The 12933-nt window shown below is 52.1% G+C and overlaps 6 protein-coding genes across 6 annotated transcripts; 2 read left to right on the forward strand and 4 right to left on the reverse strand.

Annotated features, from left to right (window-relative positions):
* PV05_04815 (uncharacterized protein) lies at positions 1 to 2883 on the reverse strand. Its single transcript, XM_013461263.1, has 3 exons — positions 2454 to 2883; positions 893 to 2363; positions 1 to 842 (listed from the first exon to the last, which is right to left on the reverse strand). Exons 2-3 carry the CDS (start codon positions 2276 to 2278, stop codon positions 234 to 236), a joined length of 1995 nt encoding a protein of 664 aa, XP_013316717.1. The 5' UTR covers positions 2279 to 2363; positions 2454 to 2883; the 3' UTR covers positions 1 to 233.
* Positions 2884 to 3082: 199 nt separating this feature from the next.
* Positions 3083 to 4789, forward strand: PV05_04816 (uncharacterized protein). The gene is made up of 2 exons (XM_013461264.1): positions 3083 to 3257; positions 3308 to 4789. Exons 1-2 carry the CDS (start codon positions 3147 to 3149, stop codon positions 4673 to 4675), a joined length of 1479 nt encoding a protein of 492 aa, XP_013316718.1. The 5' UTR covers positions 3083 to 3146; the 3' UTR covers positions 4676 to 4789.
* A 187-nt stretch (positions 4790 to 4976) lies between these two features.
* On the forward strand, positions 4977 to 7839 carry PV05_04817 (uncharacterized protein). Its single transcript, XM_013461265.1, has one exon. The coding sequence runs from the start codon at positions 5053 to 5055 to the stop codon at positions 7360 to 7362; it is 2310 nt and encodes a 769-aa protein (XP_013316719.1). The 5' UTR covers positions 4977 to 5052; the 3' UTR covers positions 7363 to 7839.
* Positions 7840 to 8153: 314 nt separating this feature from the next.
* On the reverse strand, positions 8154 to 8957 carry PV05_04818 (uncharacterized protein; the record flags this gene model as incomplete). The annotated part of the gene is made up of 1 exon (XM_013461266.1): positions 8154 to 8957. One exon carries the CDS (start codon positions 8955 to 8957, stop codon positions 8154 to 8156), a length of 804 nt encoding a protein of 267 aa, XP_013316720.1.
* An 83-nt stretch (positions 8958 to 9040) lies between these two features.
* On the reverse strand, positions 9041 to 11189 carry PV05_04819 (uncharacterized protein; the record flags this gene model as incomplete). The annotated part of the gene is made up of 2 exons (XM_013461267.1): positions 9041 to 10995; positions 11045 to 11189. The coding sequence occupies 2 exons, from the start codon at positions 11187 to 11189 to the stop codon at positions 9041 to 9043; spliced, it is 2100 nt and encodes a 699-aa protein (XP_013316721.1).
* A 184-nt stretch (positions 11190 to 11373) lies between these two features.
* On the reverse strand, positions 11374 to 12466 carry PV05_04820 (uncharacterized protein; the record flags this gene model as incomplete). Its single annotated transcript, XM_013461268.1, has 1 exon — positions 11374 to 12466. Exon 1 carries the CDS (start codon positions 12223 to 12225, stop codon positions 11374 to 11376), a length of 852 nt encoding a protein of 283 aa, XP_013316722.1. The 5' UTR covers positions 12226 to 12466.
* Between the last annotated feature and the right edge of the window lie 467 nt (positions 12467 to 12933).

Here is a 12933-nt window from a genome sequence, read left to right on the forward strand (position 1 = left end):
GCACCCTTTATCGGTGTGGGACGCTGTCTACTACAAACCCTACTACATGTATACGTTTCGTCACCAAGCTCGCGAGAATGATCGGTCCGGACTGGTCAGATGCGGCATCAGATTGATAGCATTTGGATGGATATCTGTGCCTGTACAAAGAGCCGACATTATTTCATTCATGATCATGACCACGACGACCAATGTATAATCACAATATACCACTTCACTCTCGTCTTCAAACTCTATCGGATACTGAACCTCCCCGTACCCCCAAAGCCCGATCCCGCCGTAATAGCAGTCGTCGTGCCCGCATCTCTTGGTCTGAAGGGCGAGTCATTACCCAGCCTCGAGACCCTGGTCATATCAGGCCTGGCAGAGCTCGCTCGAGGCGATGCTAATTGCGCTCTCGAATTGAGAGGCGAGGACCCGAGATCTCGCGTCGTATCTTTGGCCTGCGTGTCGCGCGTATCCAACGGTGAAGAATGCATTCGATCATTCCGCATCGCCAACATGGAACCAGCCAAGTTTTCCATTTTTGTCGTACTGCTCTGGCCATCATGCGGCGTGTTGATCGCCGACGATATCTGCGCTGAGGAGTCCGCGATCGTGGACGCTGAGCCCACCGGTGCCAGTCCGTCTGTCGTGCGTTGCTGATTAGCTGGCGTTAGAAATTCATTAAGTGGAGAGCGATTGGAGTTTTGCCGACTCAGCCGGTGAATAGGATGCTGTGGATTAGCCCAGGGTGTCTGTTCGAGAAATTGTTCTTCTGCTTGAGGCGCTGATAGCTGTGCGGCCGCTGTACTTTGTACCGGTCGCGACTGTCTGGTAGGTCGTACCTGTGCGAGTGAAATCTGCGAAGTTCAGTACTTGTATTCATCGTCAGGATTAGTTTGATACGTACGCCCATCTTGTGCATATCGTCCTCGACATCCTTCTGCTTGGAAGATGCCAGTTCCGGCGCGGCGGGAAAACCGACGTATTTTGCCACGCCCGACAAAATTGAGACTTCTTTGTTGTAAGCGGTCTGCTGGAGGATTTGCTGAGACCGCTTTTCTGGAAAGGGAATTATATAACTCGGTATCGACGAATCGGCTTTGAATCTGTCGCGCTGAATCCGGTAGAAATGCTCGCTAATTCGTTCCAGATATCTTTCTCGAATGTCTCGGACGGTCTGAAAATATTGACTGTGTATCTGACTGCGCTCCGCAACCGCTTTGTTCTTGAGTGCACCCACCTTGTAGACCAGGAGCTTTTGTTCGACCTCAAACTTCTCGTCTCGATGTTTCTGTACCGCCTCTAGCTGGCGCAGCAGTTCTGGATGAGATGGCCGGGAGGACTGTAACAGCGCCAGCTCATGGTTAATTGCCGCTATTCTTTCGTCATAAAGTCGATCCCTGAGCGCTGCAAAATGCTTCTCTAAAGATGTCAAGGCTTCCATTGCAGCCATTCGCCTGGCTTGTTCTTCTTCGCTCTTTGCAGCTGCCTCGGCGTCGTTTTCGTCAACAGCTTCACTCTCTTCAGCACCTTCGGCCTCGTCTTCTTCGTCGGCTTGTGCTTCGTCACTGACATCACCCTTTGCTTTTCTGCGTGGTCGACTTCTGGCTTTGTCTTTGGAATCTTCGCTAGACTCGACCTTTGCGATCTCTTTTGGCTCTTCTTCGACCTCTTCGTCTTCTGGGCCTGGCATTTCAGCCCCAGGCTCGATGGTGCGTTCTCGACTCTGCCGACGGCTGTCTTCAGGTTCGCTCTCCGGCTCGGATTTGTCATCTTGACTATCCAAGGACCCAGTCCTCCGACGCTGTGATCTAGGTGCCTCTTCAGCATCCGACTCGCTTTCTTCTCTCTTTCGTTTATTTGGTGAATTGCCTGTGACAATGTCTCGGTCCACCTCCACCTCATCATCCGCGTCTGGCGCATCACTTAGCTCCCCAGCGATGTCTGAATCGGCATGAGAGGAGATTGGGGACGACACAGGGCTTTCTGTTAAGCTCTCGATTTCCGGTCTCATATCGACATCTGCTCTTTGAGCCAGCTTGCTGGGACTGACCTGGAAAGGATTCTTCTTGACTAGACCTTCCGGAGTGACTTGAAGACGTTCAGTCTCGGCTTCTGAGTCAACATCGGCAGGCCTTGGTAGTTCGATGTCCTCATCTTCAGCATCGTCAAGGTTCTCATCCAGTTCGCTGAGGCTGCTGGAGCGGTCGTCGTCTGAGAGAGGCTCATCGTGGGCGGCTATGGCTGCAGCTGTGTTCGAGAGAGCTAGGAGGGAATCGGCAGCCGAGTCCATGGTGGACGTGGGAGGAAATCAAGAGTGACTGCGCGCTAGGGTAGTAGGGTTGCGATTGAGAGACTCTAGGAGCTTGTTGCGTGGACTGAGGTGGTGTGTCAGTCGCATTCCACAAGGGAAATAAGGACAGTTTCTCGAATGGATAAGTGCGTCCGCGGTTTCAAGAGAAACTTACCACTGCAATTGTGAATATGACTCAGCTACAGCCGCATGGCTTTGACGTTTCTTCTTTCTTGCTTTTGAGAAATACAGCTTGGGCGCGGAGGCACCAACCGCGAGAGGGCCCTAATCCGCTCGGTTTGTGCTGTTTTTCCCGTTCTCCACCTCAAATGGCAAGATGAGCAGTGGCCTCGACGAAAGCCTGTCACCTTGCACACAGAGGCTCGTGGTCGAACGTTTGCGAAGGTGGGTGAGGAGGTGGTATCCGAGCAGGAGTCGCGGCGCAGGGAGGGATCTGATGAAAGTCAAAGACTGGAGGTTAAGCGAAGGTACCGAGTCTTGAGAGCGTGACCAGTATCCAACTGCGGAAATAATACTTGTTAAAGGTCAAAGTGTAGCAAGAAGGCAAGAAGGTGTAGAGTCAGTCGCAAAAGCGCAGGCGTGTTGGCGGCGTGGAGAACAGCAGCCCCCAACTCCCAAATCGCAGCCAGGCGCAAAAAGCGTCATGGAGCCCATAAAACCCATTGATCTTTCCGCTTGGCCAGTTCAACGCTTAGCGCCGGCTTTAACTACTAGCGCCTTCAACCTTAACCCCAGGGAAATTCTTCAGCGCTGGATTTTTTAAGTTGTCACTGCGACCAACGAAGACAATACACGCAATGAGGTGACTGAGAGAGCTATCCTAAATACTAGTCGAGCTTGCATAATCATGGCGAAGTCCAAGAAACCCCAAGCGGAGCAACAACCTGCTCAAACCACCCCATTCGCAGCCAAATCCACCTCGGTCGACCCTGCACTTGCCTCGCTGTTTGCTTCAAGTGTAAGTCTTGCAGTATATGGCTAAGGGATACTCGCTGACTTTCACTCCAGTCTGGTCCTATCACAGTCCCTGCAAGGATACCACAGCCAGTCAAGCCTGCGGCCTCCACTGTGCAGACCATTAACGCTGACGAGACCTCCTCTGGGAGCGACGCCGAGGACTCAGATATCCCTTCTAAAGCGGGAAAAGGGAACGGGGCTGCTGCGCCGGTTGACGAAGAGACGGTGGAGCGACCTCGAAAACGGCGGCGCAAAAGTAATAAGGATGATTTAGAAGAGCAATACTTCCAGCGTCTTGAGCGTGAGGAAGAGAAGGAACATGCACAGAAGCAGGCAGAAACTGGCATTGAGGTGGAGAGCTCTGGTGATGTGGACTCGTTACACTCCGATCTTGAGGACATCTCTGAAGACGAAACTGCACTGGCCGCCCCAAATGTCCCTCGACATGAGACGCAAGAACAGAAATCAAGCAATGAAGCCCGGGTCGACCTGACCGTGTTCCTGGGAAATGTATCGACGGCAGCAATCAAGTCCACCAAAGCGAAGAGAGCCCTGATGAAACACCTGCAGTCAGTGTTGAAAGAAGCACCTGACGGCCAAACACCGGAAAAGCTAGAGTCAATACGGTTCAGGTCGACTGCCTATGAAAGTGGTTCCGGACCAAAGAAGGCTACCTACGCTAAGAAGGAATTGATGGACGAAACGACTGTCAGCACCAATGCCTACGCTGTCTTTAGCACGGAAGAGGCTGCGAAGCGTGTAGCCAAGACATTGAATGGCAGTGTTGTCCTTGACCGCCATCTAAGAGCGGACTCTCTAGGCCAACCATCAAAGGTCGATCACAAGCGGTGTGTCTTCATTGGAAATTTGAGCTTTGTGAATAAGGAGACAAAACCTGAGGGCGAGGATGGAGAGCAACGCCGACCAACGGCCAAGGAGCCTGCAGACGCAGAAGAAGGGCTATGGCGAGTTTTCGGAAAAATCGGAAAGGTCGAAAGTGTTCGCGTGGTCAGAGATCAGGAAACACGGATCAGCAAGGGCTTTGCCTATGTCCAATTCGAGAGTGAAAACAGCGTTGAAGCTGCGCTTTTGATGAACGACAAGAAGTTTCCGCCAATGCTGCCGAGGAAGTTGCGAGTAATGCGAGCAAAGAAGGTGAAACAGTCAGGCCCACCGAAGGGTAGGCCGGTCGACAAAGGTCTAACACGGAAAAGGAGCGGCGCTTTTGGCAGCAGGAAGAATGCCCTCGAGAATGGTCTCAAGAAGGCAGCGTTCGTTTTTGAAGGACACCGAGCGAGCAGCGCTAACAAATTTGCGCTCTCAAAGAAGAAGAAAAATAAAAAGCGACCAGACAACCGAAGCAGCCGTCGAGGAGCCGCATTCAAGGCCACAGGTGGGAAGCGCAAGCGAGATGCATAGTAGATGCGTCAAACATTTTATCTCAGGTATTCGGTGTATGAAAGGTCCCAAGATTGGACAATTGACGAAGGACAGAGTCAGCGAGTAGCATCCAAATATACTGTCAGCCAATGACCAACTGTATGTTCTCTCTCCTAGCACCTTCAACCCCTGGCATCTACACATGAAGGAAGCGGAGAAGGCGAGGCAGAAGCGGAACCGCACACGTGACCTCGAGACAAGCCAAGATTTTCCGCCCCAATTAGCAGTCTCTCAGACCCATTCTCGCCATCTCTATGTTCTAGACTTCTCCCTTGATACCCGCTCGCTCACCTTGCATTGTGAGAAATCCCCCGAAGTGTTAGACATGCTCAGTGCCTCAGCTAAGCCCCAACAAAATGGTCGCCGGTAGCAAACGAAGCGCGACAGATGCTGGCTTTACATCGTCAAACTTTGGTCTGGGACAAACTCTGCAAGACATCAAAAGCCCAGCACCGTCCCATGAACCTTTATCTGCATCAAAGTCTCCAAACATGAGTTCGGAACGGGTCCAAGAAAACCAGCAAGCTCGCAAAGCCAACGAAAATGCAACCCAAGGCGATGAGGCATGGTCTGTGGCGGAGTCAAAATCGTCCCGAAAGAAGAAGAGACGCAAGCTTCGCGAAGACCCCCACGGCTACCCGAGCATCAATTTCCTAGACACCAGACCTGCCCGGGTACAAATGAAGGCGCTTCAGGAACTGGTTCTCTATCTTATGGCAGATGGCGTCGCGCCAACTTGGTTGGCCGTTAATAACGCCAAACAAATTGACAAGGTCGTGGTCTTGATGATACCGGGTCTCGATCGAGCAACGTTGGAAGATCCAGAGATCCTCAAAAGTGCCGTATCCATCTACGAGCAGACTGCCAGTAAAGACGCCGATGAGAAAGTTGCGGATGCTGACACGGAACCTCAAGACCAAACAACCACATCAGCCACGATTGTCTCATCCGCCAGCACTCCAAACCCAGACATCTCAGACTCGCCAGCAGACGCGCCCTCAAACTCAGAAACCCTCGTTCAGCGCCTCCTCTCTCGCATAATTGAAGTCAAAGCCCCCGGTGATTCTCATGCCAACAGAGTCCACTCCCCCCTCCAAGGCATGCTGATCGCGCCCTTATCCTCCTCCGACACATCCAAGAACAAAAAGTCCGCCGAAAAATCCTTCCAACCAACCCGCACATCCATCGCCCACTTCGTCCACTCGGCCGACGAATTACGTGAGGCAGAATACCCCATCCATTCCGCAGCCTTCACCAACGCTCACGACGCCCAACTCGAAGCGACTCGACGTGTCGCCACCTTCCAATCGTCTGGTCACGGCTGGGTCGACACCACAGTTACTGTATCCGTCCCTGTCGCTCAAACCGCCACCTCCTCTTACCCTCCTACGTCCCCCCCTGGACTTTCATCCCCTACGCATTCTCGAGGTTCACACTCCAAGTCTAGATCACACGACCCTCTTACCCAAGGTCTCCGACCCTTCGCCCTGGACTGCGAAATGGTTCTCACCAGCGACGACAAATACTCCCTCGCGCGTATCTCGCTAGTCGATTGGTCCGGATCCACAGTGCTAGACTCCTATGTCAAACCATCCCTTCCCATTAAAAACTACTTCACCCAATACTCCGGCATCACGCCCTCGCACCTCGAGAACATCACCACCAGCCTCTCCGACATCCAATCCAGCCTCCTTTCCATACTAGGTTCGGACTCGATCCTCCTCGGCCACAGTCTCGAATCAGACCTCAACGCGCTAAAACTCACGCACCCGTTCATCGTCGACACGAGTATCATATACCCACACCCACGAGGCCTCCCGCTGCGCAGCTCGCTCAAGTTCCTCGCGAACCGCTATCTCAAGCGCGAGATCCAGAAGGGCGGCGCGGATGGACATGACAGTGTCGAAGACGCCAGAGCTGTGCTTGACCTGGTCAAGCTGAAATGTGAGAAGGGTCCGAAGTGGGGCACGCTCGACGCCAATGGAGAGAGCATCTTCAAGAGTATCAGTAGAGGTGTGCGAAACGACGGTTCGGGCAAGGCCAGAGAGAGCGCGATCGTCGAGTACGGCACGCCAGAAAGAGGCTTCGGCAAGGAGGCGACGTACAAGATTGCCTGTACGACCGATGAAGAGATTATCCAGGGCGTCATCAGAGCGGCAAATGGTGATCCACCGCCTGGGACTGAAAACGAAAGTGGAGATAACGAGGAAGAGGCGGAGTCCAATGGCCAGGGACGACACGACAGAATTCCAGCAGGAGGAGTGGACTTTATCTGGGGTCGTCTCCGCGATCTCGAAGCACTGAGAGGGTGGAACATACCACCTGCTCCACCCGATTCCGAATCCGAGTCCACCGCCACGAACGGAACTGCCCCAGACAGTAAAGAGTCACCAGACGAGCTTCATCAAACCGCCTCGCGCACGCTTGCTCACCTGTTGCGACTGTACACTGCCCTCCCACCGCGCACGTTGTTGATCACATACAGCGGTACCAGCGACATGCGGCCTCTCCTGCGATTGCAGCAACTTCAGACGCAGTTTCGCAAGGAGTTCAAGGTGAAGAAGTGGGACGAGCTGAGCGTCAAGTGGACTGACACTGAAGAGCAACAGCTCAGAGCTGCAGTGGACAGTGCGAGGAAGGGTACTGGTATTCTTGCTGTGAAATGAGGAGGAGGACCATTCAAAATGAAGAAAGAAGTTGTCTCGAGCTCCAACTGGCAGGTGTCGCGGAACGATATCTCGGAGGTCGCACTGAAAGAACAATGTAGGGAGCAGCTTGCGTATGGGTTTTGGTGCGGCTGTAAAGTGTCAACGCCCTCTCTGTGAGAGGACTCGAAGAAGTTGAATTTCCCGGTCACGACGAGGAATGAACTCAATGTCCATATCAGTGCTAAGCGACCGGGGGGATACCAGGGCACGAAAGCCCTAGATCCGCCGCCGCAAGCCAGGACGTGTATGTTGCTGATATTATCGTGACATTCGGAGCGGGATTGGAAATGGCAGTGCTGTGCCATCTGCCTGGCGTCAGAGGAGGGATAGGATGCTAGCCATAGTCCCATGTATGGATTCTTTGGTAGCCAGCAACCCCCGCGGGTCCGAACCAGTATGTCTTCAGTACCTAGGCTAGGCTGGTCAAGGCGAGTGGATTGATTAATTCTCATGACGCTTGGTGATGCCTACCTTATGTGTCGAACCCATAGAGCAGAAAACATGACACGGCCTGATCCAGACGACGCTTCTTTTAGACAATATGATAGCCAAGACGCTTTACGGAAGGTATAGAACTTTTAGGAGTATCTCTTCGAACGAAAGACTCGGGTACATCCACGCTAATAGAGAGTCCATTCATTACGCTTCAGATATGGTCCAGAAGGTAGAAGATTATTTGAAAAGACATCAATGCTCAAACTCCCTCCAGGTTCATCACTTTTCCTTCCTCAGAGGCTCGATGTGTATCCCTAGCTCACAGCTGTTGATCCTGTCCTTCGGTAGCCCTCGTCTGCCCTTGCGACATCAGGCTGACTGCTGGTACATTCCGAATTCAAGGCGGGAATGACCTCGTCAGTAGAATGGTAGTTATCATCATCTTGATCGCTGCCATTCTCTCCGTCTTCACATTCGGACCCAGACTCCTGCCCAGAAAAGGAAAACTGGTCGGATGGAAAGGCAAGGTATAAATCGGCATCCCCAGGACCTGGGACCACTGGCCTAGACCAGATCGAGACCCCGTCGAATGGCCCTTCGCGATAATACCGCAAACATTCATCATGGTCCGTACGATTGCAGCCAAAATATCGCATCTGCCTCACACTTGGGACGAGCCCATTCGGATCCTTTCTAGTGTTGACGGCACCCAGACCAATGAGATGTCTAAGGACGTCACGATACCTTGATACCAAATACATGTCATCGTTGAGTGATCTGGTATTCGCCTCTTTCCACAAAAACTCCAACGGGGCACCCTCTGGCCCTGGCTGATTGATATCCGCTCCTTTCTGGATGAGCAAATCAAGGATATCAGGAGTATATTCGTGTGGCACAGCTACGGTGTAATGGATGACTCCTCCAAGCGGACCGCACTGGTCATTGATATCTTCTCCGCGATCCAGAAACATGTCCAATATTAACCTTGTATCCTCGTTGTTTCTCGTCTTCCGATGCCCAAGAGCCACGAGCGGGCGGTACTTCTCAGGTTGCTCGAAAACATCAGTCCGTGGTAGAAGAGGGTCACCTCTTACCTTTTCCCCGCCCGTCAGTCTCATTTTCCCCGGTCTTCGACAGTCTAGTATCAGCTGCAGGGCTTTCGCAGGAGCTTTGCACACCATTGAGAGTATGGCCGTGTCATTCACAGTAGGTAATGCTTGAGCAAGATCGCAATGATTCGTATGTGTCTATTCTGAATGAGGTCCCAGGAATAGACACTGACACTGCAACAGATATGAAGAGCCAGGTCCTTGAGCACTTGCAACTTGGGTGCGTTACGGGGCTTACCAAAGCCATTCAGCGCCATGGTTAGCTTGTCAAGAAAGCCTTGTTTGTGATCGGCTGTCTTGGGTGCACACTGATCCTCGATATATTCTTTAATGCGGAACTCTAGTCCGTGACACAATGCCAGGTGAATGGGATCTGCTGCAACATCCGTATACCCTTCGAAGGTTCTCGCATCGTGGCACAGGCACCTTGCAGAAACAACACAGTGTGCTTTGAAGTAGGCTGCCGTCATGAGCGGCGTCAGAAGGACTGCTGAAGATCTTTTGCACGCATCCTCCCAATTTTTAGCATGCCCAAGCGCATAGTTGACAGCATACGTGCGCAAGAGCGTATCCAGGGTATCTGTATCATCCACAGCTGAGGCAGAATAGATATCTCCGATTCCGTGGTTGGCCTCGTTGTCATTCGAAGTGGTGTCAAGGCTCAATTTCAAGTTATAATAGTGGTGAACCTTAAAAACCGAGTCATGATACTGACCATCGAGGTTTGATGAATCTGTAACTCTTAGTCCACACACTTTCAACCAGATTTCGTCTCCCAGACCAGAGTGGATGGAATCCCCAAGGAGTTCCCGCCATCCCTCGTTTTCTAGATATGTTCTCACTGTCCGGTGAATGAGGCGAACGACGTTACCCAGAAATTCCTGGTCCATGTATCCAAGCCTAGCCGGATAGGCTTCAACGGTGCCGCCGCTGGTCGCAAACAGCCGCTTGCGAAAGTTGCTGGAAGATTCGCCATAATTGGTCGCATTTTCGCCGTAGAGCCCTGTGTGCTGCGCAAAGAGATCGATTGCCTCTTGCAACATTTCCACAGTGAGAATTCCTTTACTCGACGTTATGAACAGAAGGAGATGGCCCGCGATCTTCTTGTCATTCGGCGATAGACGACTTAAGATGCGCGAGTAGATCTCTTGCAATTCCTCTGGGACAGCCTCAAGCCTGGTCTCTAGTTGTGGCGACCCTAGCTCCTCTCCACGGGTTAGTCCATCGATGAGCTCGTACGCGGCAAACCTTGCCCACAGAAAGACACCCAGAGCTCTCTGAGCGATCTCCTTTGCTAGTGCCTGCAAAGCTGTATCCTCATACCGCCGCGAGGGAAAGAAGGTATGTAGAGTATGGAGGACAAATGCTCGAATGGCTCCATAGTTGAGGTCCTGCATCTTAAACGATGGGCTTCCAGCAAACGCGTCCGGAAACGGTGGGTCTGGTCTGCTAGCAACACAGACTTTCACATTGGAGAAACAGAGTTCTTTGATGAAGTTTGTCAATTCGACCTTCTGGCCCTCATATTCATCGAGACCATCAATGAGGATCATGAGATATTGTGGACAGACCCGGAGACACTGAAGAACGCTCTGTCGCGCCAGACCGGGAGTAATCTGCCGACCTGAGTGAATCTCAGATCCAAGTGACGATGATTTCAAGTTCCGATTCAATTCTGGGACCAAGGAGTTGAAATCAGTCAGTTTTTGGGCAAGTTGAACTAAGAGAGACCGAACGAATCCCTCAAAGTTATTACCAATCCCTCTGCCTGCGCGAAAGTCGAAGAAGAAATGTATGACTTCCCAACCGTTTCCGCCAGCGGTACGCAATACGTTCTTCAGCTCTTTTGACTGTGCAAGATAATGCATCAGGGTACTTTTTCCGCTCGCTGGCTTCCCAGATATCCAGAAAAGACGGCTGTCGCTGCGGAGCCATTCCAGAAATGGGGAAGACCATACCCATGTGAATGTCTCTGACGGTGTTGTGACATTTGACAATTGTTGCTCCCGGCTGAGTCTCTCTTTGAAGTCAAGGGCTCGAACCACGACTGTAACTCGATTAATTACTTGGGCTCGGTAAGGTTGGAAGCGACAAACCTGAACGTTCGGCCAATTGTCGTGAGTCTTCCAATCTCCGCTCTTGTGCCTCTTTGGCTTGTAACTCTGTAAGGTAAGTTTTTAAGGCAGATCGGAAGTTTCGGTAGCCTTGGGAGCTGTCCGACTCAAATCGCGCCATGTCCATATGATTTGCGTTGATGAATGAGGTCTGTTCAATATCTCTTCGATTAAAGCACGAAGAGAAATCCGGAACGACCTCTTTGATGTTAGGGATGGGCCAAGAACATAGCGTGGCGACTTACCTTGCTACCAAAAGGTTTAATGCCCGTAACTCCCTTGCCCTCTTGGAAGCTGTACAGCTGAATCTTTTAACTGGATGGGATGTTTTTGTTCAGGAGTGAGCCGAAGTCGGCCTCGGCTTGGTTCAATTTTTCACTATCCAGCTTTAATCCTCTGAGAACTTCCTTGTATGCACTGGGACTGCCAGGCGCAATGCTGATTAGATTGGCCAATGTTTCGCCATATCTGGCTGCATTAGAGCCCCTATGTGGAGTCCCGAAGAAGCAGATTGCGTGACATGAGGTGCTGATATCTTGAAGATGTGGCTGATCGGCATATTTGCCAGACTGGATTATGGCGTCCTTGACGAGTACTCCCCCGAGGCTGTGCGCAACGAAAATGATTGGTCTTCTACGGCAATCGGCTCGAGCATTTGTGACTTGTTGAAGGAGTTGCTGGGCATGCTGACTTATGGTCATCTGGGTGGTTTGGCTTGCGCAGAAATGAGTTGGATGGGAGTCATAGCCATACGTGAGGACTCGCAAATTGGTGAAATCTTTTGGTACAAGGTCGAGCGGCCAGTAACAGCCTCCTGTCTGGTCATTCCCTTCAGGAGACTGATGCTTGGACCCAGCACCGGCTCCGATGGAGAGGCTGAATATTTTCCACTTTTGTTCCTTCTCCCTTTTTTCTGACGTAGTCGCCTTCTTGTATTGCCAAGTTTTCCTTGGATGGCCTTTCAGCCCATGAACAAAGCAGAGGTCGGCAACTATGTCTTCGGTGGTGGGTACCCACAGTTCAGTGACGCCATCATTGAATACCTCAGGCGGTGGCCCTCTCCATGGGTTTGGCCGCGTGGTTTGAAGCACAATGTCATCCTCGGGGACTGGATCATCGCTGGGAAAGAGCTGGTCATCAGTTGCATGGGTTTGGGGCTCCATTGGGAAGCCCAGATGCTCTCACGGAAAGGAGACGACCAGGCACGTGAAGGAGCAGTCAATGGAACGAGGTGGCGACGACGACGAAAGGGTGACTGCAATCAGGGTTCCCACCGGACCAGAGTGGTTTTCCGGTCTAGCAGAGCAGGTAGTCAATTCATCATGTTGTACTTTGGCGCCTGCGGTGAGGCTGCGCAGTTCAGCCATTTCGCAGGCCATTCAGAGCTGTCCGGACTGGCACCCTGGTCGCCCACGTCGCCTCGTGCATCGCGTCTACGGTGTTGCGGAGTAATCGAAGGAGGTACGGTCGATCGCACGATCCGTCGCGTTGCTACGGTGAGACAACAGCTGAGTTGAGTGGCCGAGCACGTCTGAGGTACTCGGGGCTGGAGATCCGAGCGCAGTGCCTGGTTGAGTCGACTGGAGTATGCCCTCGCAAAACGGCCTGGCTTCGGTCGTGGAAGGGTCGAACACAGGAGAAAAGCTATTGTCGGCGCGCACCAAATCAAAACTCCTAGCAGGTGGAACCGATGGCCAGGCCACGTATCGTGACAGCCAGAATAACAAGCGCAAGGTACTAGTTGGGCAACTGTTTATAGTGGCCTTCCTCTCAAGAAAGATCGGTATATCGTATACACTAGAGTCGCCTGAACTTTTCATTTTTCCCTTTTGTCTAGTAGTCGTCACATAGCACAGAAGCCATTATTGTCA

The sequence above is a fragment of the Exophiala xenobiotica genome, assembly GCF_000835505.1.
Source record: "Exophiala xenobiotica strain CBS 118157 unplaced genomic scaffold supercont1.3, whole genome shotgun sequence".
NCBI lineage: Eukaryota > Fungi > Ascomycota > Eurotiomycetes > Chaetothyriales > Herpotrichiellaceae > Exophiala > Exophiala xenobiotica.

Bases quoted from the DNA above. Each gene is read 5' to 3' on its own strand.
- PV05_04815 (XM_013461263.1), bottom strand. From the start codon at position 2,278: ATGGACTCGGCTGCCGATTCCCTCCTAGCTCTCTCGAACACAGCTGCA. The intron at 843-892 runs GTACGTATCAAA...TGAACTTCGCAG, and splicing joins ACGATATGCACAAGATGGGC to ATTTCACTCGCACAGGTACG.
- PV05_04816 (XM_013461264.1), top strand. From the start codon at position 3,147: ATGGCGAAGTCCAAGAAACCCCAAGCGGAGCAACAACCTGCTCAAACC. The intron at 3,258-3,307 runs GTAAGTCTTGCA...CTTTCACTCCAG, and splicing joins CCTCGCTGTTTGCTTCAAGT to TCTGGTCCTATCACAGTCCC.
- PV05_04817 (XM_013461265.1), top strand. From the start codon at position 5,053: ATGGTCGCCGGTAGCAAACGAAGCGCGACAGATGCTGGCTTTACATCG.